Source organism: Boleophthalmus pectinirostris, unplaced genomic scaffold (assembly GCF_026225935.1).
Source record: "Boleophthalmus pectinirostris isolate CB_2022bp ecotype Guang Dong unplaced genomic scaffold, ASM2622593v1 HiC_scaffold_21, whole genome shotgun sequence".
NCBI classification, from domain to species: domain Eukaryota; kingdom Metazoa; phylum Chordata; class Actinopteri; order Gobiiformes; family Gobiidae; genus Boleophthalmus; species Boleophthalmus pectinirostris.
This window is the reverse complement of record NW_026571175.1, coordinates 3,590,836-3,614,476: the sequence shown is the minus strand read 5'-3', so window position 1 is coordinate 3,614,476 and position 23,641 is coordinate 3,590,836. Positions and strand designations below refer to the sequence as shown.

Sequence of the window (23,641 nt, the reverse complement as noted above, 5' to 3'; positions counted from 1 at the left end):
AATCTGAATACTTTGGATTACTTGATATTGTCATGCTTTTTAAAACTACATGAATGTAGCAACCACATCCTGCAAACTCTTGTTGGTTGTCTTCAAATTGTCTGTTGAGCCCAAGTCTCCATGAACAGGTAACTGTTTGCAGTAGAGAAGCAAAGACTAGGAAATCTGAACATAAGATAAGTCTGCTTAAAGACAATAAAAAGCCCAGTCTTTACTTAACTGATTAATATTAAAAATATTATTGATAGAGAAATTATTTTTATATGAGATCACTGCTGCTTTAAATTATGTCCACCTACTGTTGGTGTCCTGGTTTAGTCCTTGTTTAGTCCTGGTTTTAGACCTGGTTTAGTCTTGGTTTTAGACCTGGTTTAGTCCTGGTTTTTGTCCTGGTTTAGTCCTTGTTTAGTCCTGGTTTTAGTTCTGGATTAAGTCCTGGTTTTAGACCTAGTTTAGTCCTAGTTTACACCTGGTTTAGTCCAGGTTTTAGTCCTGGATTAAGTCCTAGTTTAGACCTGGTTTAGTCCTGGTTTTAGTCCTGATTTGGTCCTAGTTTAGACCTGGTTTAGTCCTGGTTTAGCCCAAAATGTGAAAACAGGAAAATACCGCCGTGTAATCCATTTATTTCAATAAAGTAACTGTAATCCAATTACCACTCATGGAAACAGTAACTGTAACTGAATACAGTTACTCATAATTTTCTACATAATTATGTAACGCCGGTACATGTAATCTGTTACTCCCCAACACTGATAATATTATAATAGTTATTCATGGCACAACCAAAAGCAAGGCCTCTTTGTATATATCATTTTTTCGTCTTTCACCCCATGTTATTTTTCGCTCTATAACAGAGCCTGTAAAACCAACTAAGTGTCGGTTTGAGCAACAGGTTAAACAAGTTAAAAAGAAATTCTATCCGTTCCTCGCCACTTCTCCACAAACAAACGTGACCTCTCAAACCGCGCCTCTACTCTCGCGTGACTTCACTGTTTAGCTCGTAGCAGCGGAGCTATCGGCGGCGCTCTGTTTTAACGGAACCCACTTTCGGCTTTATTTGCTCTAAAATCGTACATTTCTCATTATTGGTAACGTCTTTGCTTAATTCTACATTCCGTGGATTATATTTAGCACCATTATGACCGATCGTGGCAGTGTGAATACGCCGTTTGCTTCTGTTTTGTAGGTTTGCAGCGCGTTAGCATCAGGTTAGCACGAGTGGCTAACGGAAGGAAGGAAGGAGGGACCAGACTAGGCACGCTACATCGGCCGCTTTTCTCTTCTTCTTTCTCGAAACGAAACCACATCTGGACCGAAGCAAACGTGGAAAGGTAACAGATCATGCAAGATGTGTTAAAATAAGATGTTAACTGTATATTTTCATGGGTTTTGCGTGGATTTTGAGGACGTAAAATGGCTACTACGTTAGCGCTTTCCTCACGTTTTCTTTGCTGTAGCTAGCGTTACCTTGCAGGACTCGTGGTCACTGAATTAGTGGTGTTAAATCTTCTTACAGGACTTGATAAATATGTGTTTCTGTTATATTTAAAGATTTTGTTCAAGATAATGCATTTGATTTGGCAGATTTGATCGCTGGATTAAGTAAAAACGACGAAATTTAAATTTTTTTAATCCCAAGAAGTAGAACTGAGTTAAGCTACAACTAAGCAATGGGACACGTTTTGTTTTAGATTTGCAACTATTAAAGGCCATTTGTGTTCTTAAATGTTGCTAAAACATGAATATTGTTGTTAATTTTGGTTTGCATTTGTTCTGAACGGAAAATCCCCAGTAGCACGTTCAGTTCATTCATTGTTAACTCATTGTGAATGTATTTTAAACATTTTAGTAGTTTTTAGCCCTAAAGTCTTGCGGATTTAATAGATTTCATTGCATTTTAATTGTTAAATGTGCTGTGCTCTGTGTTTGGTAAAAAGCAGGTCCAGAGGTAACACATCAGTAACTTATAAAGAACTTTTTACACCCTGTGGGGCCATAAAGGTATTTAGGGCACTAGGGCTGGGTATCATTAAGAAGATGCCGATACCATACATACATCGATACATAGGCCACGATACGATACATATTTCAATACAGTGAGCTTACGATTCAGTACGATTCAGTAAGATATATTTCAAATTGATTCGATACTGTTCAGTAAGAATAAAGGCTAAATTGTGGCTGTGGTACTAAAAGTCTTTGTTAAACCACATCTTGTGCAAAGTGAATGTGAAACACAAACATTTTAATCATCAAAACAGTGAAAATGTCAAATGTTTTGCTTAAACAAATTTCCTTTTACTAAAGAAGCAACAAAATTACTGTATCACTGTAACAAAATAATAATTTAGTAAAATATACCAAAAAATACTCTTGGCAATATGTGAATACATTAGCATGCAATATCGATGCTGTATCATGACATTAAACAGTACGATATATATCGATATTTTGATATTTTTGCATACCTCTACATGGCACAACCCAGCTTAACTGCATTGAATATACATTATTTTCTAAATGTATAGTTAAAGCCTATGAGAAGTATGCAATGAATGTAAGTTATTTGCACTAAGGCAAGCAAGTGCAAGTAGTTAATAAGTAATATTGACATATTGTCATCACATTAAACAATAGAATATTGATATAGTGAGCTGCTGCATTGACATATTGAGAATAAGAGTATTTTTTTGTATATTTTACAAAATTTTGTTACAGAGCTACAGTTTTGTTGCTTGTTTAGAGGAAGGAAACTCATTTGTGCAACACATTTGGCTTTTTCACTATTTTTGATTATTAAAATGGGGGTGTTTCATATTCACTTTGCACAAGAAGTATATTTTATTGAACCGTATTGAACCGATTTGAAATATATCAAATCGAAAGTTCACTGTATCGAGATATGTATTTTAATGTTGCCTGTGTATTGTATCGACAACGTCTTAATAACACCCAGTTACAATCCTAATAGAGTTGTCTATTAGGATGAAAAATGAAAAAATGAAACCACAAAACCACTGGCTTAACTACGTTGTACATACATTATTTTTCAAAATGTATTGTTAAAGCCAATAACAATTTTGTAATGAATGTAATTTATTCGCATGAAGGCAAGCAAGTGCAAGTGATTAATAAGTACCGTTACAATCCCAATACAGAGAATTCAGTAAAACCACAAATAATCATTACAAAATTAAAAGAGTGCTACATAAGACCCTTTCGATCATATGCACAGCTAGGCCTGTCACAATAACAAATTCTGAAGTGCGATACATTGCTGAAGTAAATACAGACGATAAATTATAATATTGATACCAAACCAATAAAGCAGAATTATCTACAAAAAGTGTTCTAAATGTGCAATATTGCCCAAAAAGATTGGCTGCAATAAACGAATAACAGAATGCAACACTTACGTAGTTTGGTTGTATTTATAATGAATCATAGGAGTTCATAATTCAACCTTGTACAGCTCAGATCTTATCGTGGCACAAAAAATAATCACAGTGTTGCCAGTAGGACAAGGAAAAAGTCTGCAATATACGTACTGTAGTTTATAATGATTCACAATGATACACCAATTCATAATTCAACCTTTTACATCTCAGACCTAATCACGGATCAGAAAAATAACCAAAAATGTCCCACTGGTGCAAAGAAAAAGGTCCCCAACGATAGAATTATAATCCAAATATAATTAAATATAATGAAAGTTATTTAAGAAGTCGATGTAGCAATTATTGTGAGTCTTATGCACAGCTAAACAGAACAGTTCTGAGTGTGGATTTAAACATTCTCTGCCTCACATCATTAGGAAGACTCTTCAAGAATAAATGTTTTTTTATTGCAGTCAAAATATGAACACTTTTCTCCCTGTTAAAAGCCACTAGAATTTAGTTTCACAAATTGAGTCGCCTTCTCGTGATCTGTATTTTGTTAAGTTGTTACAGTGCCATAGCTTGAAGATGCTGTTTTAGTGATTATAGGAAAAGTAAGGTTTCACTTCCCATTGTTGTTTTAAATCAAGAGTTTTTTTTACTGTTGAATTTTCCATTGACTTAACATGAATTTACAATGAAAGAAGGTGCGTTGTCTCCTTTAAATGAATTGGCAATAAAAACCAAAAATGTGTGCAAATGTGCATTAACTCGTACAGTCGGATCAAACTTAAAAACAGTCTTGTAGCCATTTTGTTAACCTTTTGATACAGTGTTTTTGAAAGGTTTCAGTGGACAGTTGTTCAGTCAGTCATTGTTTAGTTGTAATTCTAACTTATCTCTCGGTGCATGCTGGGAAAGATGGAGATTAGGCGTTTCCTGCATTCAAGCTGCTTTCAAAGTCTGTGGCTGGCTTTAAATCTGCGTTGTGTTTATTTTTTTCTTTTAATTTCTTATTTTATCGAATGCACCTGACAGAAAAGAGCACATTACTGCGTTGTTGTCAGTCTCAGAAGAAATTACAACACTAAGGTCAGAAAGTAGGTCATGTATAATTTACAACCCAAACCTGTGTTTCCATGGCAGACAGCAGTTAAACAGTCAACCAACCAGATAATTGGATTTAGGTAAGTGTGACTCTAGCAACTCTGACTATTTACTAAAGAAGAATGCTATTGTAAACAAAGGTAATGAAAGTGAGTGAATGAGTGGCTGAAAAAAGAGATATAATCCTGACGTATTAATGTGGTGTGGTTAATTTTTAATTTTTTTTATTGTTTTGTTATATTTAACACTGATCAGATATGACAGTGACTATGCTTGCATGCACTACAAAATTGGATTATATGAGTTCCTTTAAGATTATTTAAATGACATGCAAACAAATACTAATTCTGACCATCATCAGAAGGAAATCCGAAGTATTGTTGTTTATTAATATAATATTATAAATCGTATAATAATCAGATGGTAAATGGTCACATATTTCTATAGTGCTTTTCCTCGTTTAAGGCACTCAAAGCACTTTACAACAAGGGAGTGAGGTGGGTTAAGTGTCTTGCCCAAGGACACAACGACAGCATTCATCTGTGGTAACTGGAATCACACCAGTCAGTGGTTTTGACCGCTCAACCCATGATGTGTTATGTGGAGAGCAGGATTTGAATCTTCAGATCAGTGGACAAACACTCTACCAACTGAGCTACTGCCGCCCAGATAAGAGTGTCCATGTAATAACAGCCAGAGAGAATTTTACTCTAATTTTCTCACCATCTTTGAAGTAATTTTTTACATGATTTTGCACAGAACTTGTAGCAATAGAAAGCCACTACAGTTTTAAATGTTGGAAATTATGAGAAAATCATATTGTGATTGAATTGTGATCTTGATTAAGACCTGCAGAGCACCATCTGTGAAAGTCTAATTCACTGATTGTCCTCCTGTTAACAGTCAAATCGGATGAATAATGAAGTGTGTCTCCCTGCTAATTTGAATACATCCTCTTTTGTAAACTGGAAATACAATAGGTCCAAACAGAAGAGGCTCCACAGGGGTCAGTACTGGGGCTCTCGGGTTTCTTTAACAGTCAAACAAAGAACAATAAGTGAAAGACTAATGGTGATGGTGTAGAATATCAGCCACATTTACACCAGTCAGCCCCACGGCGCATGTGGCATCAGATGTAAATGCAATCAGTAAATCACAAAGGCTACAATTTTTTAATAACCATAATGTCCTTATTCTGCATAAAAACCTCTAACCCTGTAGTTTAGATCTGTACAAACATGTTTGGAAATGTGATTGTTACTTTGCCAGTTCATATTTCAGTCTTAAGTGGACATTATAAATCGCAAATCTGACCACAGTGTTCCTCAGAGACATCACAATTAGATTAGTTTGTGTACTTTCCTGTAATTCACATGAAAACCAACGAGTAGCCCTCTCACAATAATTACAATTTTAGGAGTAACTATTGCCGGGTTGCAGATGACACTGTGACGTTCTACAAGACAATAATATTTGAAATGTTAGAGTACACCTTTAAGTGATTTGTTGCCACTTATTTTAATGACGTGATTAATTATAAAAAGTTTTACAGTTTTTGATTATTGTGTCAATGTTTAGAAAATAGAGAAAACATGATGCGTGACTTATTCAAATAGCCTCTCGTAACAAGAGGGATGTGCTAAAACTATAATTAAATACTGTACTGTAAGTAGCTTGACACCTTTTGTATGCACTAACACCTCTGGTTTCTTGGCACAGTTGTTATTTTAGTCAAAAGAGACCTGCATGTCTTAACTTGCACATTTAATGAAGCGTAAACCGAGAAAAACAAGTGATTCCCCAGTGAAGTATTTCCATGAAGAATATTTGTGTGCCCCAGAGACCAGCTTCCTCGGCCAGGCAGGGTCAAAGCTGCTTCATACCACCAATAGTTGTAATATATTTTTGCTGTGGTTTTGGTCTGATGATAAAAGAAGCGGTCTAAGAGAGCGTGATGACACCCATAGCGTTGTGCCTCAGTCAAATGAAGCTCATCAAGGCTGGCATTTAACCTCAGTGAAAGAAGGTGCTTGATTTGTTCGTTAAGGTTCATATCTTGATTCTTGGACAAAATAGCGAAATAAAAAAACAAAACAGGATATGTAGAGTTGGTTAATATTAATATTTTAAGACCAAAATGACTTGAATTTGAGCCAGACTATTTGGAAGATTCAGATTTAGTCTAGGTGACAGTTTTTTTAAAAATTTCCTGGTTTGAAGTTACCATCCCTAAGTTTGTTTTTCTAAAAGATGGCAGATGGGCAGCTGGACAGAAAAGCACTAGACCGTATGATTTTTTTTTTTTTTTTTTTTTTTTTAAACGTGTATGTCCTCCATAAAAGTCCCAGAGTGCAGCGTTAGTCCAGCTGAACGTCTGAGCTCCACAGCTGCTGCTCTGAGGCTTATGACAGATGAATATTTGTGATGGACTGTGAGCTGTCCACACTCTTTGTGAAGACCAGGAGCATGTGATTGTGTTTAGTGTAGAGATGGGCCTGTCAACAATTGTATTTGTCAGTGAAGCTCCATAAATTGGGACAGAGGTGTACTGTGATAAAAGATAAGATTGAAACCACTTTATGTAAATCTTAGTAAATTTTTAACTAGACAGCATCATTAAACGACTTGAGATGCACATATAAAAAACCAGAATAAATAAATAATTAGCTGAAGAAGTTATTTATTCAATCTTATTGTGTTTTAACAAAAATACACAAAATCTCCCCACTTTTACAAAGAAAATGTATACATGATAAATATTGAACCCCTAATTTTATTTTTTCGGCTTTCATATATTGAAGGATAAATCGATATAGTCGTGATAGATCTATTCAGGGGCAAGATTAAATTTGCACTATGCAGCTTCACAGGTGGAGGGTGTGCCAGCTTGTCTCCCTGGAAGTATAATTTCTTTGCTAGAAATCTACGATATATTGTAAAAGCAGCTCTTGGGGTTAAAATGAGACTGCTGTGTGCTAAACATTTTTATTGTCCGCAAACCAGGAAGTAAGTGATGACCTGTGAAAGTTATGAAAAGTCCCATCTTGCGAGACCCACATATTTCCAATGGGTTCAATAAGGTTTTTTCCTCTGTTTGCTGTTTTAGGAGTGAAACAAACCATCAGCCATGTCTAAACCAGAGTCTCCCATAAAGTCCAGATCCAAGTCCAGATCCAGATCCAGATCTTACTCCAGGTCCCACTCCAGGAGCCGGTCCAGATCCAGGTCCAGGAAGCGCCGCTACAGGTCAGTTAAGTATGTACAACGTCATGAGGGCTTTTTGGGGATTTTCTTACCTATATCCACTCTGTAGAATTCTACATGTTCACCTTAGTTTATTTCTACTGACTGAGAAGATCTTGAACTTTGTGCCAGTTTTTCAAGATCACGCTTGCAGTGATATTAACTGTAATCTTAGACATGTATTACCCATAGGATCATATTCTGTTTTAACGGTGTACTGCAAAACTTTTCTGTTGGGAATTTTGCAGCCTGCTTGTCTCCATGGAGATGTTCTTGTTTATGTGGAATTTTTCACCGTGTGACTTTAAACAAATCTATTCTAATCAGTTATACCTGTTTTATTGCGAAAGAAAAAATCCAAAAAGAAAACATGTATACTTAACATAAGCAGGCTCACCTCTCCACAGATCTGATGACTTTATCTCTCCATAGAGATGAACAAGTTGAATGCCATATTGTGGAACGTGCAAGTGGGCAAACCCTCTGCCAGAAAAGTTACACAGTGCACTTTAAACACATCCTATTCTATGTTTACTTAATGTTTGTTTTATGTGTGTCGTTCAGTATAACTCCCATTGTAAATAATGGACCGACACGTTCTGAATGTGCATGTGAGGAAGTTCCTCTTAAACATCATTTTTAACTTCTTGTTTGGACAGTGACCGCAGATAGAGGTGTGTTACCTGACTTTACTGTGATGGGAAAACATTTATTGCTAATAACTACCATACTAACCACGTACATCCTGATTCTCAGACTGATTTATGATGATTTATAATTAGATGCACACTGTACACAGTTACACACAGGTACTTATTATTGTACTACACCCTATTTGGCTATTCAACGCTTCACTTTAATGTGATAGATGTATATAAATTGATGTTATGTATTATATTGTGTATTGTATTTATTGCATGCTGCCTGAAAAACAAATTTCCTTTGGGACAATAAAGTTACGAAATTGTTCTAAAGTTTACACAAGTGTGACACAGAAGCTTAAAGCTGCATACTTATTTCATTTAAAATGCAAATAAAAAGATTGTAAAAAGATTAAAGCACATACCTTAAAAAATTTAAATCATCTATACAAATAACTTGGTTAAGTATTATTGATACAAATTCTCCTCATTTTACTGTCAAATGGTTATGTGTCTGTGTCTGTGTGTCTGTGTGTCTGTGTCTGTGTGTGTGTGTTTGAAAACACCAAATCAAATACTGAAGTTGTTTCCTGACCTGTTAGAACATGTAATCCTTGTATATTTTGTCCTGTACCTTGAGCCCTGTGAGCATTTGTCTCTCTAAAACACTGAGCAACTACCACTGTCTTTCTCTTCCTCTCTCATCCTTCTCTCCTTCTCTTTCCCTATACCTCACTCTACCCTCCTTTTGCTTTCTTTCACCCCCTCCTCTTTCCCTTACTTTTCTCTCCATCTTCTTCTTTCTCTCACCTTCTCCTTTCCCCCTCTCCTCTTCTCCTTTCCTCTCTCCCCTTTCTCTCCTTCCTTCCTCTATTCCTTTATTTCCCCCTCTTTTTCTTCTGCCTCTCTCCTTGTCTCCCATTCTCACCCCTTTCTCTTCCTCTTTCTCTCTCTCTCTCTCTCCATCCCTATCCCCCTCTTTCTCTCCCTCTATTATCCTTATTCCTTTCTCTCCCTCCTGTATTCCATTCCTCTTTCTTCCCCCCTCTTTCTTTTCCTTTCTTTCTGCCTCCCTCGTTCTGTCCCTTTTTCTTACACCCCTTCTTTTCCTCTGTCTCTCTGTCTCTCTCTCTCTCTCTCTCTCTCTGTCCCTACCCCCTTCACTTCCTCTCCCTCCCTCCTTCTCTTATGCTCTCTTCCTCGTCCCTCCCTCCCTCGAGTCCTTTGACCCTCCCTCCTCCTTTCTCTTTCGCTCTCCCTTATTCTCGCTTCCTCCCTCCGTCTCAGTGTATGAACAACAGCAGCGTACGCACGGCTCTTGTTTGTGTCTGTTCATTCACGTCTTTTTCAAACTGGAATCTAGCACTTTTACTACCTCATTAACTCACTCTTTTTGTCCCAATGAAAACCAAAGGGTAAGCAAACACACTTTATCAGTCTTATCGGGACACGAGCTCCGTACTTGGATTGATTTATAGTTTTGAGTTATAAATGATATACTTTTGACTTGAGTTGAGTAGTAACTAAAATCTCTGGCTTCTGTATTTGACAAATGTTCTGAGTGGTTGTGGTTGCATTTAGCAGTTGGAAGTTGTGAAATTGCACAAGAGTAAAATGTTCGTTGAGAGAATGTTGCAGGATCACGACCAGGAAGTAGGAGCAGCGCCGTAGAACTGGGTTAGTGCCAGTAAAAGCCGAAGGAGTGACAACACTGCCCTCTGCTGACAAGAGTTGGTGTTGAAGCTTAGAATGTTTACAATACACGTGAATAAATATGTGCATCTTTATTTTGGTATATCATCTTATGTATGTCACATAAAGAAAACAAATATAATGACAGAAGGAAGTAAAACATGTATAAAAGGCTTTCTGCATGATGTTTTTTTAGTAATACAGCCAGATAGAAGGATCTGTTCATATGCTTTGTGGAATTGTTTATTGTCAGGATGGATGGATGGATGAAAATAAATAAGGCAACCCTTCATAGAGATGTGCAGTCAGTTTTTTTACTGAGGATTACTGAGGATGAGTCAGAGGATTTGTAACTGAAGATGTAATGAGCCTAAAGCCTGAAGTAACTTGCGACAAATAAGAATAACCTGTTTACATGGATGCTAAGCACACCTAACCTTTTTTTTTTTTGCTTGTTTTTACCTGAAATGTTCCACTGAAAGGCATAACATTTGGTCATCTCCATGGAGACGAGCAATAAAAATGTGTTATTTGAATACATTAAAAATGAGTATATATCATACTGAGGAGCATTCCATGTAAAGCTCTAACATTTTCATGAGACAAGCAGGTCACTGACCAGAAAAGTTAAGGAAAGGAACTAAATGTACTTTTATTTTCTCCTAAGCTGTTTGAGTAGCATTGACTATTGTTCCTTGTCTTTTTTTTAGTGCCAACCAGGTAAATTTGCAGATTTGCATTCAAAATGTGTGCTGCTCCCTGTGGTCACTGCAGTTACTGAGTTTCTGATACAAACACCTGGCTGCAGGGGCGGAGCTTTAAGACTGGATATCTGTGGAAACATTCACACCTCCAGACCCTGCCCCTCCTCCCCCCTCACTAACCCTTTGTTTACAGACCACAGCCTTCCTCCCCCTCACGCTCTCCTTCAGGTCTACAGACCACACCCCTCCTCCCCCCTCACTCTCCCCTTTAGCCCTTTAGTCCTCCAGGTACTGTCCAGTTTAGCAACTTTATTTGAAATGTGCTTGTGGGTGGAGTTTAGGTGTTTAGTTCCACATTAATATGACCACACTAACTTTATCTTCTCTCTCTTCCACAGCTCCAGGTCACGTTCCCGCTCCTACTCTCCGTCCTACAGGAACTATCCGTCCAGGGACTACCAGAACAACCGCGGAGGCTACAATCGTGGATACAACCGCGGCTACCGGAGGCCCTTCCACTACCGGGGCCGTAACCGCGGATACCACCACCGCGGGGGGCACTACCAAAACCGTGGGGGCGGGTATGGGTACAAGTCCAACTGGCAGGGAGGCGGCTGGCACGACAAAGACCACAGCCCGCGCAGAGGCCGCTCTCGCTCCCGCTCCAGGAAGAGATCTGGGAGCAGGTCCAGGAGCAGGTACTCAGACCGCTCCTCCTCCAGAGGCTCCAGGAGGTCCAGAAGATCCAGGTCCTACTCATCCAGGTAAAATACTTACATGCAAAAAACATGTTTTAAATGTTCTTCACACTATTGATACAGATTCTTTGGTATTGGAATCAGCTGGTATTGATACGATATTCAATTCAGATATTTTTTGCATTGCCTCTGTGTGCTCTTTTTGAACAGACTGATGAGTGAAATGGAAACAGGAAAGAGTTGGATGTTTATACGTTACGCAAACATGTAACGCATGATTTTACATGCCAGTAAAATACTTTTTTTTTTTTTATTTAAGTGTAAAGTTCATTTTTGATTGTTACTTTAACTGAAGGCAGGCTGAGATCAATGCCACAGTTTTCAACCAGAAAACACCGAACTTCTGTCTTTTAAATGAGTTATTTACAGATACTAAGATTTTAAAATGTCCAAAATATTAAATAATGATCCACAGGTGTTATATTTTGTAACTATATAGCTACATAAATCATAATGTCTTCTTTAAGACTTAAGACACTTGTTTGGTATTTTTTTCTTTAAACGCTGTCCTCCCTCAGGTCTCGGTCATCGTCTCACCACCGCAAAGGTAAAACTGTGAAGGACCATAAGAAGCCGGCAGAGTCTCCAGGGGCCAAACCTGGACCGGAGGGCAGTGCCATCGAGAAGGCCTCAGGAGGAAAGTGGATCGACTATGAGACCAGCCCGAAACCCTCCAGCCCTGACAGAGCACAGGTAACGTTGTGTTATTCAATGATGTTTGTATTTTTAAATCAACTTATCTGTCAGTGTTTTCTGCTGGGTGTACTGTTTGGCAGAGTTTGGGTGCTAGAATATGGACACACACATCAGTTTCTGTTATGTGCCAAATTTTTAGGACTTTCTACCATTCAGAATCATTTGAAAGCTGTATTTTGTTTTACGTTGTTAATCGCCATGGCAGCTGTCCTTATTTTTCATAGTTCTGAAACCCATGGATCGGAGAGAAATTGTATCGCACTGTGAGTAGGGCCTCTTCTCCACAGATCTGGCCTATGACATGACCCAGTGGCATCATTTCATCTCGTTTCAGTTGAGATGGGCACGTTTAATGCCATTCTGGGGAACATTTCAGGCAAAGCCGTAACAGTGCTTATAGACCTGTCAAGATCACACATTTTTAAGCATGATATATAGCTGCAGAGAAATATGATGGGAAACGATAATATTGAAACTACTTTATGCCACTGACACAATAAAAATAATGCAGGATAATTCCTTTAAACCATTTTTAAATGGACAGTGTCATTAAAAGGCTTGAGTTGCAACTAATTAGTAGCAGAATGATGCAATAATTAGAAAATGTAACTTCTATAGCAACGCTCTGCTGCTCAAATTTGACCTAAAATAACTAAATCCCTATCCCTATTATTGCAAAGAAAATGTACACGCGATAAAGATTTGAACTCTTCAAGACATTGTTCCAGCGTTCATATATTAAAGGATAACTCTTAGAACTCACTCAGTTTGTAGTGGTCCAGTTTTTCACACTTTAAGACACTAAAGAGTGTGTACAGCACCTTTTAAGTTAGCAAAAGCATTTATTTATTTATTTTTCACTCCAAACTTGTCCTTTTCTCTCAGGCTGCTGCTAAGAAGGAAGACTCTGGCGTAGAGAACAAGGGCCCAGGGTCTGGGGGTCCCATGTGGAGGACCATAGGCTCTGTGTCTCCGCCCAAACCGTCACCTCCGGCAGCCGCTCAGACCGCCGCGTTCGGAGGATTCGGATTCTTCTCAAAGGAGGAGGCTTCCCCTAGTGACAAAGCAGGAATATCAGCCGCCTTCAAGAAGTATGTGTGCTCGCTCCCTCTCTCCTCCACTGTTCATACACTATTCAATGTGTCTCTAATGTCTTAACCGACTTTACATTTAATTTTTAGCCTAATGTCAAAGATCCTTGGAAGAATACAAATTAAAATGGAAAAACATCCCGATTTTAAAGCCATGATTTTAAGTGATTTGAAAATATTCTGAGAGGAGGTTGTTTGAAATCCCATTTTCTTAGGACGGTGGTTCTGACGTGAGTATTCTTACCACACCGTGAGTTCTTTTTGAAATGTGAAATGTTTAAATGTTCAAAATGAAGGTAAGGTGCAGAACTCTAGGTTTGTTTAATACAAATGTGCATATATCTACAGCTACACTTTTTGGGGTCATACCAGGTTCTATTCAGAGACTTTACAGACAGTGGATGGTAGCTGTCAAGTGTATGTAAGTGGGACTAAACACCTAAACTCCGCCCCTGCAGCTTGTGTTTGTAATGAGGACAGTGCTGTGTCAGTACTAGAAGCTGCACATGTATCTAGTCTGTGCTAAAATTACTACACAAAAACAAAAGAACTGTAGAGAATGCTATTAAAACACTTTACACAGTTTAGCTAGAAAAAAGTAAAGAGGATGCTTGCTGATTTTGTTGTGATGGCAAATGTTTTCAGGGAATATAGCATTTTCAAAAACAATAATCCAAATATGTGTTACAGTTAATAGCCTGTTGAAGTAAAATGTCCTGTTAAGATATACTTGACACATTACCAGAGTCCCTTACTGCTATGCTATGTAATGGTTGTGTGGAAGACAAACCATTTCTGTTATCAAAATGAGTATTTCAGTCTTAAACTCCCCAAATTTAAACAGTTCAGGTGACCAGCCAGATGCTAAAACTGTATTTCTTCTCTTCCAGATTTTTGGCTGAAAATAAAGGTAAAAAAGAGGAGGATGCCGCAGATGTGGACAAAGCTAAGGGAGATCTGTACAGCTCGTTCAGTGAGAAGGACGACAAAGAGCTGCCCTTCTTCGACGCCGGAGAAGAGGAGTTCCTCAAGGCTCACGTTTTAAAAGACGACGAGGAGGAGGGAGGGGTGAAGAGCAGCATCTCCGCCCGAGAACTGTTTGGGAAGTGGGGGGATGAGCCAGCTTATCCCACCGCCTACCCCATCAAAGACAAGGCTCGCAGGTAATACATATCACAGGAATATCAATGAGGCAACAGTCTTTACACAAGCACAAGTTAAATAAACTTAAAGTACGTTCAAATATCGTCAGGGATGCACTGATCCAACTTTTCTGTTTCAATACTGATGTTGAAACTTTGACTTAAACCATCTGCCAACACCTGATATCAACCAACACTCAGGCAGAGTCTGACAATATAATCAATTTTCTTTAAACACAAACGGCGTTGCACAAATGTGTTTAGTAACTGTCATTTATCATTTAAATGTAAAGTCATGACAGAACAGCCTTAAAAACGTTTAATATTATGAGATGTTTTGGGCCAACATTGGGCAGTAAATCTTCTTATAATTTACAGGCCAAAAAAGGGTATTGTTTGAACTAATATCTCATGTCTAATCCACCTAAAATGTTCTAATGTCTGTGCCGATATCGATACAGTATCATATCGGTGCTTTCCATTCACAATAACAAACAGTTATCAAATATTGTCTCTTTCTCATATTGTGCAAACCTGCTTACAGAGACCCAGATGAGCCAGAGGGGGCACCAGAGGAGGAGCCCTACCGCCGCAAACACAAGAAGGAGGAGAAGAAGAAGAAAGAGAAGAAGGAGAAGAGGAGGAGCCCGTCCCCGAGAGAGAAAGAGCGCCCCCTGTTCCCCGGAGCTTTCCCTGCACGCGCAGACTCCCCTCCCAGACTGGCTGCCTCCAGAGAAGAGTTTGAACAGAAAGTGAGCTCCATGGGGCTGGACGAACTACCCAGGTACAAATCAAGACAACAGCAGAGCTGTCTTCAAAAGTGAAAAGCAGAACTTAAACAGTTTGCAGTGGTCCAGAGTTATTCCTCACTTACCTTATGCATTCAGAGCATCTGAACTATTCACTGCAATTCACTACAAGTTGATGAGCACTTTTCACTACTTGCAGAGCAGAGTTTGCCCTCATGGTAATGCCACCAACAACTAGCACCTGCCTCCTCATTCTCTGACAATAAAATGATTTGTGATAAGCTTTGCATAAAAGCACTCTATCCTATCTCACTGTGTCTCAAAGCTAATGATAACTTGAGCCTAAAAGCATAAAATACATATAAAAAAGTTGACTTTAATTTGAATAGATTGTAGCTCTAGATTGTAGTCTGATTTTTTTTTTGACATAGGTTTGTGTGCAGTTGTTTTGATTATTATGCCTCAGAATCAACATTAATGTTTGCACTGAAACACAAACATCTCCTTTTCCAAACACAGAAGTGTCCTCTGGTGTTTGACCTGCTGTCAGTAACATCCACACACAGCTCACTGTCCACTGCTTCATCTTTAAATATTTTAGCGTGACTCTGCAAAAACTCCACAGCGATAGAATTGGACAGGAAGTAGTATCTGTGAGGGTCTCTTGAACTAGTTCACTCATTGTCATTTCCTGTGAACATGTTTGCATACTTATTGGCCTTACATTCTGCCCCTGTCTACGTGTTTGTGTCTCTCCCTCTTCATTTCACTGCCTCTGTGTCTAAACTCTCTTCTGTTTCAGGGACGTGATTCCATCAAAGAAAGACGCAGAGTTCCGCTCCATTTTCCAGCACATCCAGGGGAGCCGCCGCAGCCCCTCGGAGCTGTTCGCTCAGCACCTGGTGTCCATCGTGCACTACATCAAAGGTACTGCAGGGGGCGCCCTTTCTCAAAGCATTATTGTTGGTGCTGTTGGTAAGAGTCACTGGTTCACTGGTTCGATCCTCGCCCAAGACACTTGTGTTGTGTCTGACACTTGGCCCCTGTTACTCTCTCCTTAGATGCTCAAAAACACATTGATGTTTCTTCTTTTCATTCATTTAAACGTTTTTTGTGTCTCTTCTGTTTCAGCTCAGCACTTCCCGTCTGCAGACATGTCTCTGAGTGAGAGGTTTGCTCTGTACCAAAAGAAAGCCGAGGAGGCAGAACTGATGAAGCCGCGAAAGAGCCCCGAGATACACAGGTAAACACAAGCACACCCAGTGGAGTCACAAGTCACTTTTCTGGACACCTTTAATTTGATCACTGACCTGTGTGTTTCTTTTTCAGGAGAATTGACGTGTCGCCCAGTGCGTTTAAGCGTCACTCCAGTCTGTTTGAGGAGGTGGAGGAGAGCGGATTTAAGGTGACCTGATCTTTACTGAGCTAACCCCAAACATAAACCAAAGCACACGTGTTCAGAAACTCTGCTTCTCTTTCAAAGGACGCTTTTGTCTAAGTCTAAGAGTGTGTTTAATAAAGCCAGTCCAGAGAGATATGGTATTTGATATGATAAAATCCAACCAAAGGAATAATAAAAGGAAAATAAGATGAACCAAGCTTCTCTCTCCTTGTAAGTATTTCTCTTAAAGACCAAAATCAAGCCACAAATGCATGGTTTTAGGAACATGTTTTACCAGTCGATTACTCATTTTCAGCTACTCTTACACGGTATCTGCCAGATTTGTTCTCTCCCCAAAGGTCTAAATATAACTATTGAATAAGTTGGCAAATAAAGTGAAAATGGTGGGCTTGATTGCTTCTGTGCCTGAATTTCCCATGTGTTTAAACAACAGGACACGTTTTACTGATTTGGATTGTTTTGTATGTATTTATTTTTTAAATAGGAGACAGGTAAAAAGTTCAAAGGAGACGTGATGGACTTGCGCTTGGACATTGAGCGCAGAAAGAGATTGTCTGGAAAAGGGCGCAGTCCTGGAGGCAGCCGGGAGAGGTCCTCGGAGAAGGCCGGGAAACACCACAAGAAATCCAAGTACGTGAAGAGACGGCGCCATCTACAGACAGAAACACAAGCCAGTAGACCAATGTGTTGCAGATTTGGTGCAAAATGATTTACCTTATTCTGGAAGTTGCATTATCAAAATAATCCAGGTTGTATTATTTTGCATGGGGCTGCTGATCTTTAAAGCCAATAGTATACACAGACTACAAAGTGATTTTAAAGCCTCCCAGAGATCGGTGCAGACACTGGTGCAGTGTGACTTGGTGGTGTACACGAACACTCTTCATGAACACTTTACATTTACTTTATTTCATATCTGAGCAGCAAAACTGTTATCAAATCCTCCACTGGAATGAATGGGCTCCTCATTTAACCGGAAGTGCCACCACAAGACGAGAGATTTAGGAGCATTTAGAGACAACACGGCCAAGGCCCAGTGATGTCATTAACAATAACTACATGTAGTGAAACGTATAGTAGACCAGACTCCAATGACTAATAATAACCCAGAGGTGCTCTGGTTCCCTAAAAGCTAAATCATTTATTAAAGGAATGTATGTAAGATTAAAACTTGATCTAACTGGGTTCACAGATGTGAGATAAACAGCTACCTTTTAACACACAGTTATAATGCTGATTTATTCTTATTGACAAAAACATTGGACATGATGGACCATTTATTTGTCATAATTTAGTGTTTTGGTTCAGGATGATTCTCCAGTCAAACCAGAATGAGCCTCACATGCGTCTCTCATTTGGGTTGTCAGTTTCACTGCTGAAATCCATTGTTCACTCTAAATGTGTTTTCTTGTTCACAGAAAAGCAAAGAAGAAGCGTGACCGCTCGCCCTCCTCCTCTTCATCCTCCTCCTCTCCCTCCCCTTACCCTCCTCCGTACAGGGGCAAAGAGTACAGCGAGGGCCCTATGGAGCACCCAGAGGAGGGCTACCCCCACCAGAGGTACCCCCCTCACGGCTACGGCCCCGGGGACAACCGCGGGCCCCGAGAGTACGAGGGCCACGGCATGGACCGAGGACGAGGGAGAGGATTTGTGAGTTTAAACACTTCACTTACTTTGCTTTTACACAGGTGAAACATAGAATGTACTTTTTCTTCTGTTTTGTAGTTTTTATCAGGGGATCTAATCACACACTGTTACTTCCAGACTAATAAATGTATATCAGACATTTTCCTTCAGAATTTAAACAGTCTGAACATTTAGAATTTAGACAGCACTAGAGCTTCTAATATAAATTTAATTAATTAAATAAAATTCAGATTTATTTCTGACACAAAAAACATCATTTTTGCTATATTTAAGTATTCTCATTTAAATTTGTAGTTTCCCCGAGTTCGAGGCCGAGGCTGGAACAGGGGCAACTACCAGGGCAACAGTAGTAATGGAAACCCAGCCAACATGAACCCACAACAGCGCCCCCCAGAGGAAGAGTGGGACCCAGAGTATACACCCAAGAGCCGCAAGTACTACCTGGTCAGTTTTTGACAGTACAGTCATTTGAACGTTACCAAAACAAAACTGCTCTAACTGCTCTTGTTTATGGGCACTTTTAGTACTTTTCACCATTGAAAAATAAATTCAGGGTTCCCACGGTCAAGGAAATCCTGGAAAAGTCATGGAAATTGAAAATGTCATTGGAATTTTGTAAATTCAATGAAAATTTTGGAAAAGTCATGGGTTTTAGTATCTCTTTCACACAACTACAGCATTCTGTTAAGTTCTCATCAGACTATTATGTTTATTTCTGAACATCTACGTCTTTTGTTTAAAAGAGAGGAAAATAAATGCACTGACAGGATTTTGAATGTTCAAAAACTATAATCTCAAACCATAAGGTGAGTGGAAAGAGTTCACATTTCATATTTATTTTATAAGTATGCTCAGTTCTACACATGTAGGAGCTGTAAAGTCATGGAAAATTCACTTTAGGTCATGAAAAAGTCATGGAAAAGTTTTTACATGTTGTCAGTGAAAGAGCGGGAACCTTGTAGATATATTTGGATGATTCATTACTGTGGCAGCTGTGCTTTTTGTGGCTCATTTTTTAGAATGATGAACAGAACACTAACGTAAAGCTCTGCTTGTATTTTCAGCACGATGACCGCGACGGAGAGAAGACGTGGGTGGACAACCGCGGACGAGGAAGAGGAGCGTTCCCAAACCGCAGAGGAAGATTCGTTTACCGTAAAGGAGGAGCCGGAGGAACCAGCCCCAAGTGGACCCACGACATGTACCAGGGCGGAGAGGAGGGAGAGATACACGACGAAGGCTGTGATGACAAGGGCCCGGGAGACAGCAAACCATAGACCCGACCTGGGACGAGACCGGACCTGGACTAAACTAGACCTGGACTAAACTAGACCCACGACATGTACCAGGGTAGAAGAGGGACAGATTCACGATGAAGGCTGCAACAGGAAAGGCCAGGAGGACGACAAACCATAGATCTGACTGAGAACTAGACTGGAGACGAGACAAAACCTAGGACTAGACCAGGTTTAAGAGTCTAGACCAGACCAGGGACTAAACCAGGTTTGAACAACTCCAGTGGTTTAATATGGAGTTATTCTAGTAGCGCTGGACACCAATTCAACTTAACACATGAATTTATATGTCAAAACTTCTGTCAAATCAGAAAAATGTTGAGAATCCCCCTAAAACCTGTATCATAAGAGATTATTCACTGCACCTGGTTTGAGACACTGTACAAAACTGCCTTGTAGACATTTTGAAGCTGTGCACATTTTAAGTCCAGTTATGATGAGGAGTAATAGAATTGAAACGCAAAATGACAAATCACTCACCACAGCAGAGCCACGTGACACTCTCCAACAAGAAATGTACAGAAAGGCAAAGAACATATTAGAATCCCCATCGAATGTTGCTTGTTGGAGTCATCTCTATTTTTTTTTCCTTTTTTTTTGTGATCTTGGGCCTTGATCAGAGAAAAAAAAAGTAAAATTTTTGGTGGATTTGTTTTGCAGATTTGCAGATAGAATCAGTTTATTTATGATGCCAGAATACCGTATTTTCCACACTATAGGGCGCTCTGGATTATAAAGCGCACTGTCAATGAATGGTCTATTTTCAAATTTTTTTCACATATAAACAGCACCAGACTATAAGGCGCATTAAACAAAACACAACAGTTAGATAAGTCAGTCAAACTTTATTTAACATGTTCACAATAACTCTCATCTTTGTTCAGTTGTAACATGTAAAAAAAATACTGTCTGAGATGCTTGTTAGAGTATTCACAAGTTGATACTGATCCTTAGCCCAGGCGCCTACCATCCATCAGCAGATCGGTGGCGCAAGTGGCTCGGCGCTGTCTCTCTGTCTTGGTGAATGTGTGTTCTCCTTTTCTCATCCACTGCTCCCACGCAGCTCACACTTTCACTTTATAACAGCCTTGAGTTTAAAGTGGGCGTTGTAAGTGTGTCTCTTGACAGGTGCATTTTGATATTAAAAGGAATCACAGTATGTATTACTCCTGATGCTCCTGACTACGGGAGCCGTAATACTTCAATTGGAGTGGCTTTTGTACTTTACTAAAGTTGTACTAAGACATCCCAATAAATTAATATATAAGGTGCTCTGGATTATAAGGTGCACAGTTGTTTGATTAAATTAAAGGCTTTTAAGTGCGCCCTATAGTGTGGAAAATACGGTCAATTTGACATTAAAAACATAATACAAAAAATATTGCTCACATATGCAATTCCACTTAAAATGTGGACAATTTATTATAATTAACTCTGTAATCACCTTAAAAAATATCAATTATTCAAGCCAATATAATTAATAGCTAGGACTAGACCAGGACTAAACAGAAGAACTAAGTAAACTCTTTCAAAATTATAATTCGATTAGAGTTGTTATAATTCAAAAATACACTGAGAAAACATTGCATTGTTACTATAAACGGGGGTGCCTCTCCACAGATCTGACTTGAAAGTTGGCCTGGTGGTGACAATCTCCACTCCAAGGCAAAAAAAGTAAAATGTCTTGTCAAAATCAAGAACAAATTTGAAGGTTAGACGTAGATATTTTTCAAATTTACTGCCAAATATTAGATTTTCATGTGAAGGTGTAAGTGTTTTTTGTCACACTTTCCCTTGGAAAAACATCTCCATATTATCTGTCCATCTCAAATCTTCTTAACAAACTCACTCAAAAAAACTTGAATAATTCAGCTTTAAAATGTCACTTTTGGCCCATTCCTGTGTCCAGTCAGACCGCTCGCGCTGATCTCCATGGTAAATCCTGTGCATGTTCGTAACCTTCAGTTCAAAATGTGAAGACTCAAAGCTATAACTGGTTTTTGCTTACACTTTGTATCTCATAGGTCTGTCTTCTGCGATTTACTTTTGACTTTTATGAAAAATAGTAACACAAATGAAGATAAAATATTGTACAAATGAAAAGAAACGGCTCCTTTGTTGAAACCACTGTTGGACGCGTCGTGTGAGCGCGGGACGAGCCAGAGGTGTGGGTGTTTTAAACAAATGTTGGTGATTGTTGACAGTGCTGCTCTGTAAATGTAAACGGCATGTTACTGTAGAATCCTTTAGTTTGACACTTTTTTACGTCGACCGCTTTCAAAGTACTCGTCTTTTAATTTTCAATAAACTTTCTTTGATTTGACTTGAGCCTGTCTGTGTCGTCTTTTCTCAGTTTGGAATCTAAAGTATACAATTACAACATAGAGTTTCACAGCAAGTTCTTAGAAGATGATTCTTTGCAGCTGACGGCATCACACTCCCAGAGAAAATTGATGCTAACTCTAGGCACTTCTCTGTCTGAAGCTCTGTCCAACTCAAATTGGACTTAAATCTGAGCTTTGTTTAAACACAATTTGACCAAAAAGAACTGAGTTAGTTGGTGAGCTGATTTGTGCTGTTAAACAAGTTTCTCTCAAATAACATTACAGTCACCTGCTCCAGCATTAGTCAACAGTTTTCAGTTAGTCACTCACCTTTTTGTTGAAATTCATACTCCTAAACAGGACCATGAACGCTCAGGTTGATCACAGGCTCCTGAAAATGTGCTGTTCAAATCTATTTTCCATTTCTTGAGTTTTCAGATTATTGTAAAACTATTGCTGTGTTAGTTTAGATGTGCGTTCTGTCATGGAAACTGCTGAACATTCTGCCATACACATACAAATAGAACCTCCCCAGCATGATTTTTCTGCAAAGTGATGGCACCAAAACTGTGGAATTTGTATTTGTATTTTGTATTTATTTGTTTATTTCATAGTAGTATAAAAAGACAGAGTGTGTCACAACATCAGACACACAAGAAATGAATGAAAAGGAGCAGAAAGAAGAAAAAAATCTTATGTTATCTGCCCCCCCTTTCCTTTCTCGAGACAATACATTAACACCGATCGTTACTAAACATTCCATATCAGTTCAGGCACAATTACTGATCAACTGCAAACAGAAATCTTCACTATTATACACAACAACTTAGTTTCTTCACACTGCATTCGGTTTTATATGTTTTTTAAATGTCATCATTGTACTTGATTCTTTTATTTCTTTGTCAAGACTCTTCCATAATTTAACTCCTTTCACAGTGACGCTTCGCTCCATAATCTTGGTTCTGAATCTGGGTTTTTTAAACATGTAAGTTCCTTTTAAATTGTAGTGGTTTGTTCTCATCTCAAACAGACTTTGAATATTTACAGGTACATTGCACTTTGCTTTATACATGACTTTGTGGAGACTTAAGTCGACAATATCCTGCATTTTCAACACTTTAAGTTGAACAAATACTGGGTTGTTTGTCTCTCTACAATGACTGTTGGTGATAATTCTCAAGGCCCTTTTTTGTAAAATAAATAAAGGTTGTAGGTGAGTTTTACATGTTGACCCCCAAATTTCTACACAGTCCATCAAATATGGTGCAATTATAGAGTTATACAAAGTGAATAATGCTGTACTATTTAATGACAACTTTACTTTATGCAGAACAGCAATGGCTTTGGAAATTTTGTGTAATTTATATGAGACAAACTCCAGTTTAGACCTTCATCAATCATAACTCCTAAAAATGTGGTTTCATTTACTCTTTGAATCTGTATCCCATCTATTTCTAATGTTATGTTGTCTTTTTTCTTTTTATCATTAAATAAATGAGCTGCCTTTGCACATTAGACAGGCGTCTTTGGGGTCAGCCCTACGTTCCCTTGTTTCTAAAAATGTTTTTCACTGTAAATTTTGAAAATTAGGCCCAGCTCTATGTTTCCTCAGTCTTATGTTCAATTATTTCTAAGATTTTTCTCAAAATGAAACTCACTTCAAGTAATTTTTATTTTTATACTGCATTTAAAATCAGAGTCATTTCAACTTGGGGTCCTTTACACCATGACCTCTACATTACATCTGTAGTCAACTGCTGCTGGAGAATACGT

The 23,641-nt window shown here is 38.7% G+C and overlaps 1 protein-coding gene across 3 annotated transcripts; it reads left to right on the top strand.

The window, feature by feature from the left end:
• The first annotated feature begins 952 nt into the window (after positions 1 to 952).
• thrap3b (thyroid hormone receptor associated protein 3b) lies at positions 953 to 21,867 on the top strand. Of its 3 annotated transcripts, XM_020923773.2 has the most exons (15): positions 953 to 1,088; positions 1,187 to 1,331; positions 7,591 to 7,739; positions 11,163 to 11,528; positions 12,041 to 12,215; positions 13,104 to 13,309; positions 14,200 to 14,472; positions 14,996 to 15,235; positions 16,003 to 16,127; positions 16,332 to 16,443; positions 16,530 to 16,605; positions 17,087 to 17,232; positions 18,021 to 18,252; positions 18,544 to 18,693; positions 19,314 to 21,867. In XM_020923773.2, the coding sequence occupies exons 3-15, from the start codon at positions 7,612 to 7,614 to the stop codon at positions 19,524 to 19,526; spliced, it is 2,442 nt and encodes an 813-aa protein (XP_020779432.2). In that variant the 5' UTR covers positions 953 to 1,088; positions 1,187 to 1,331; positions 7,591 to 7,611; the 3' UTR covers positions 19,527 to 21,867. The 3 variants fall into 3 exon arrangements, with proteins under 3 accessions (XP_020779432.2, XP_020779433.2, XP_020779434.2); XM_020923774.2 differs by lacking the exon at positions 953 to 1,088 and having other exon boundaries at positions 1,095 to 1,331; positions 7,591 to 7,730; XM_020923775.2 differs by lacking the exons at positions 953 to 1,088; positions 1,187 to 1,331; positions 7,591 to 7,739 and adding an exon at positions 9,626 to 9,783.
• The last annotated feature ends 1,774 nt before the right edge of the window (positions 21,868 to 23,641 follow it).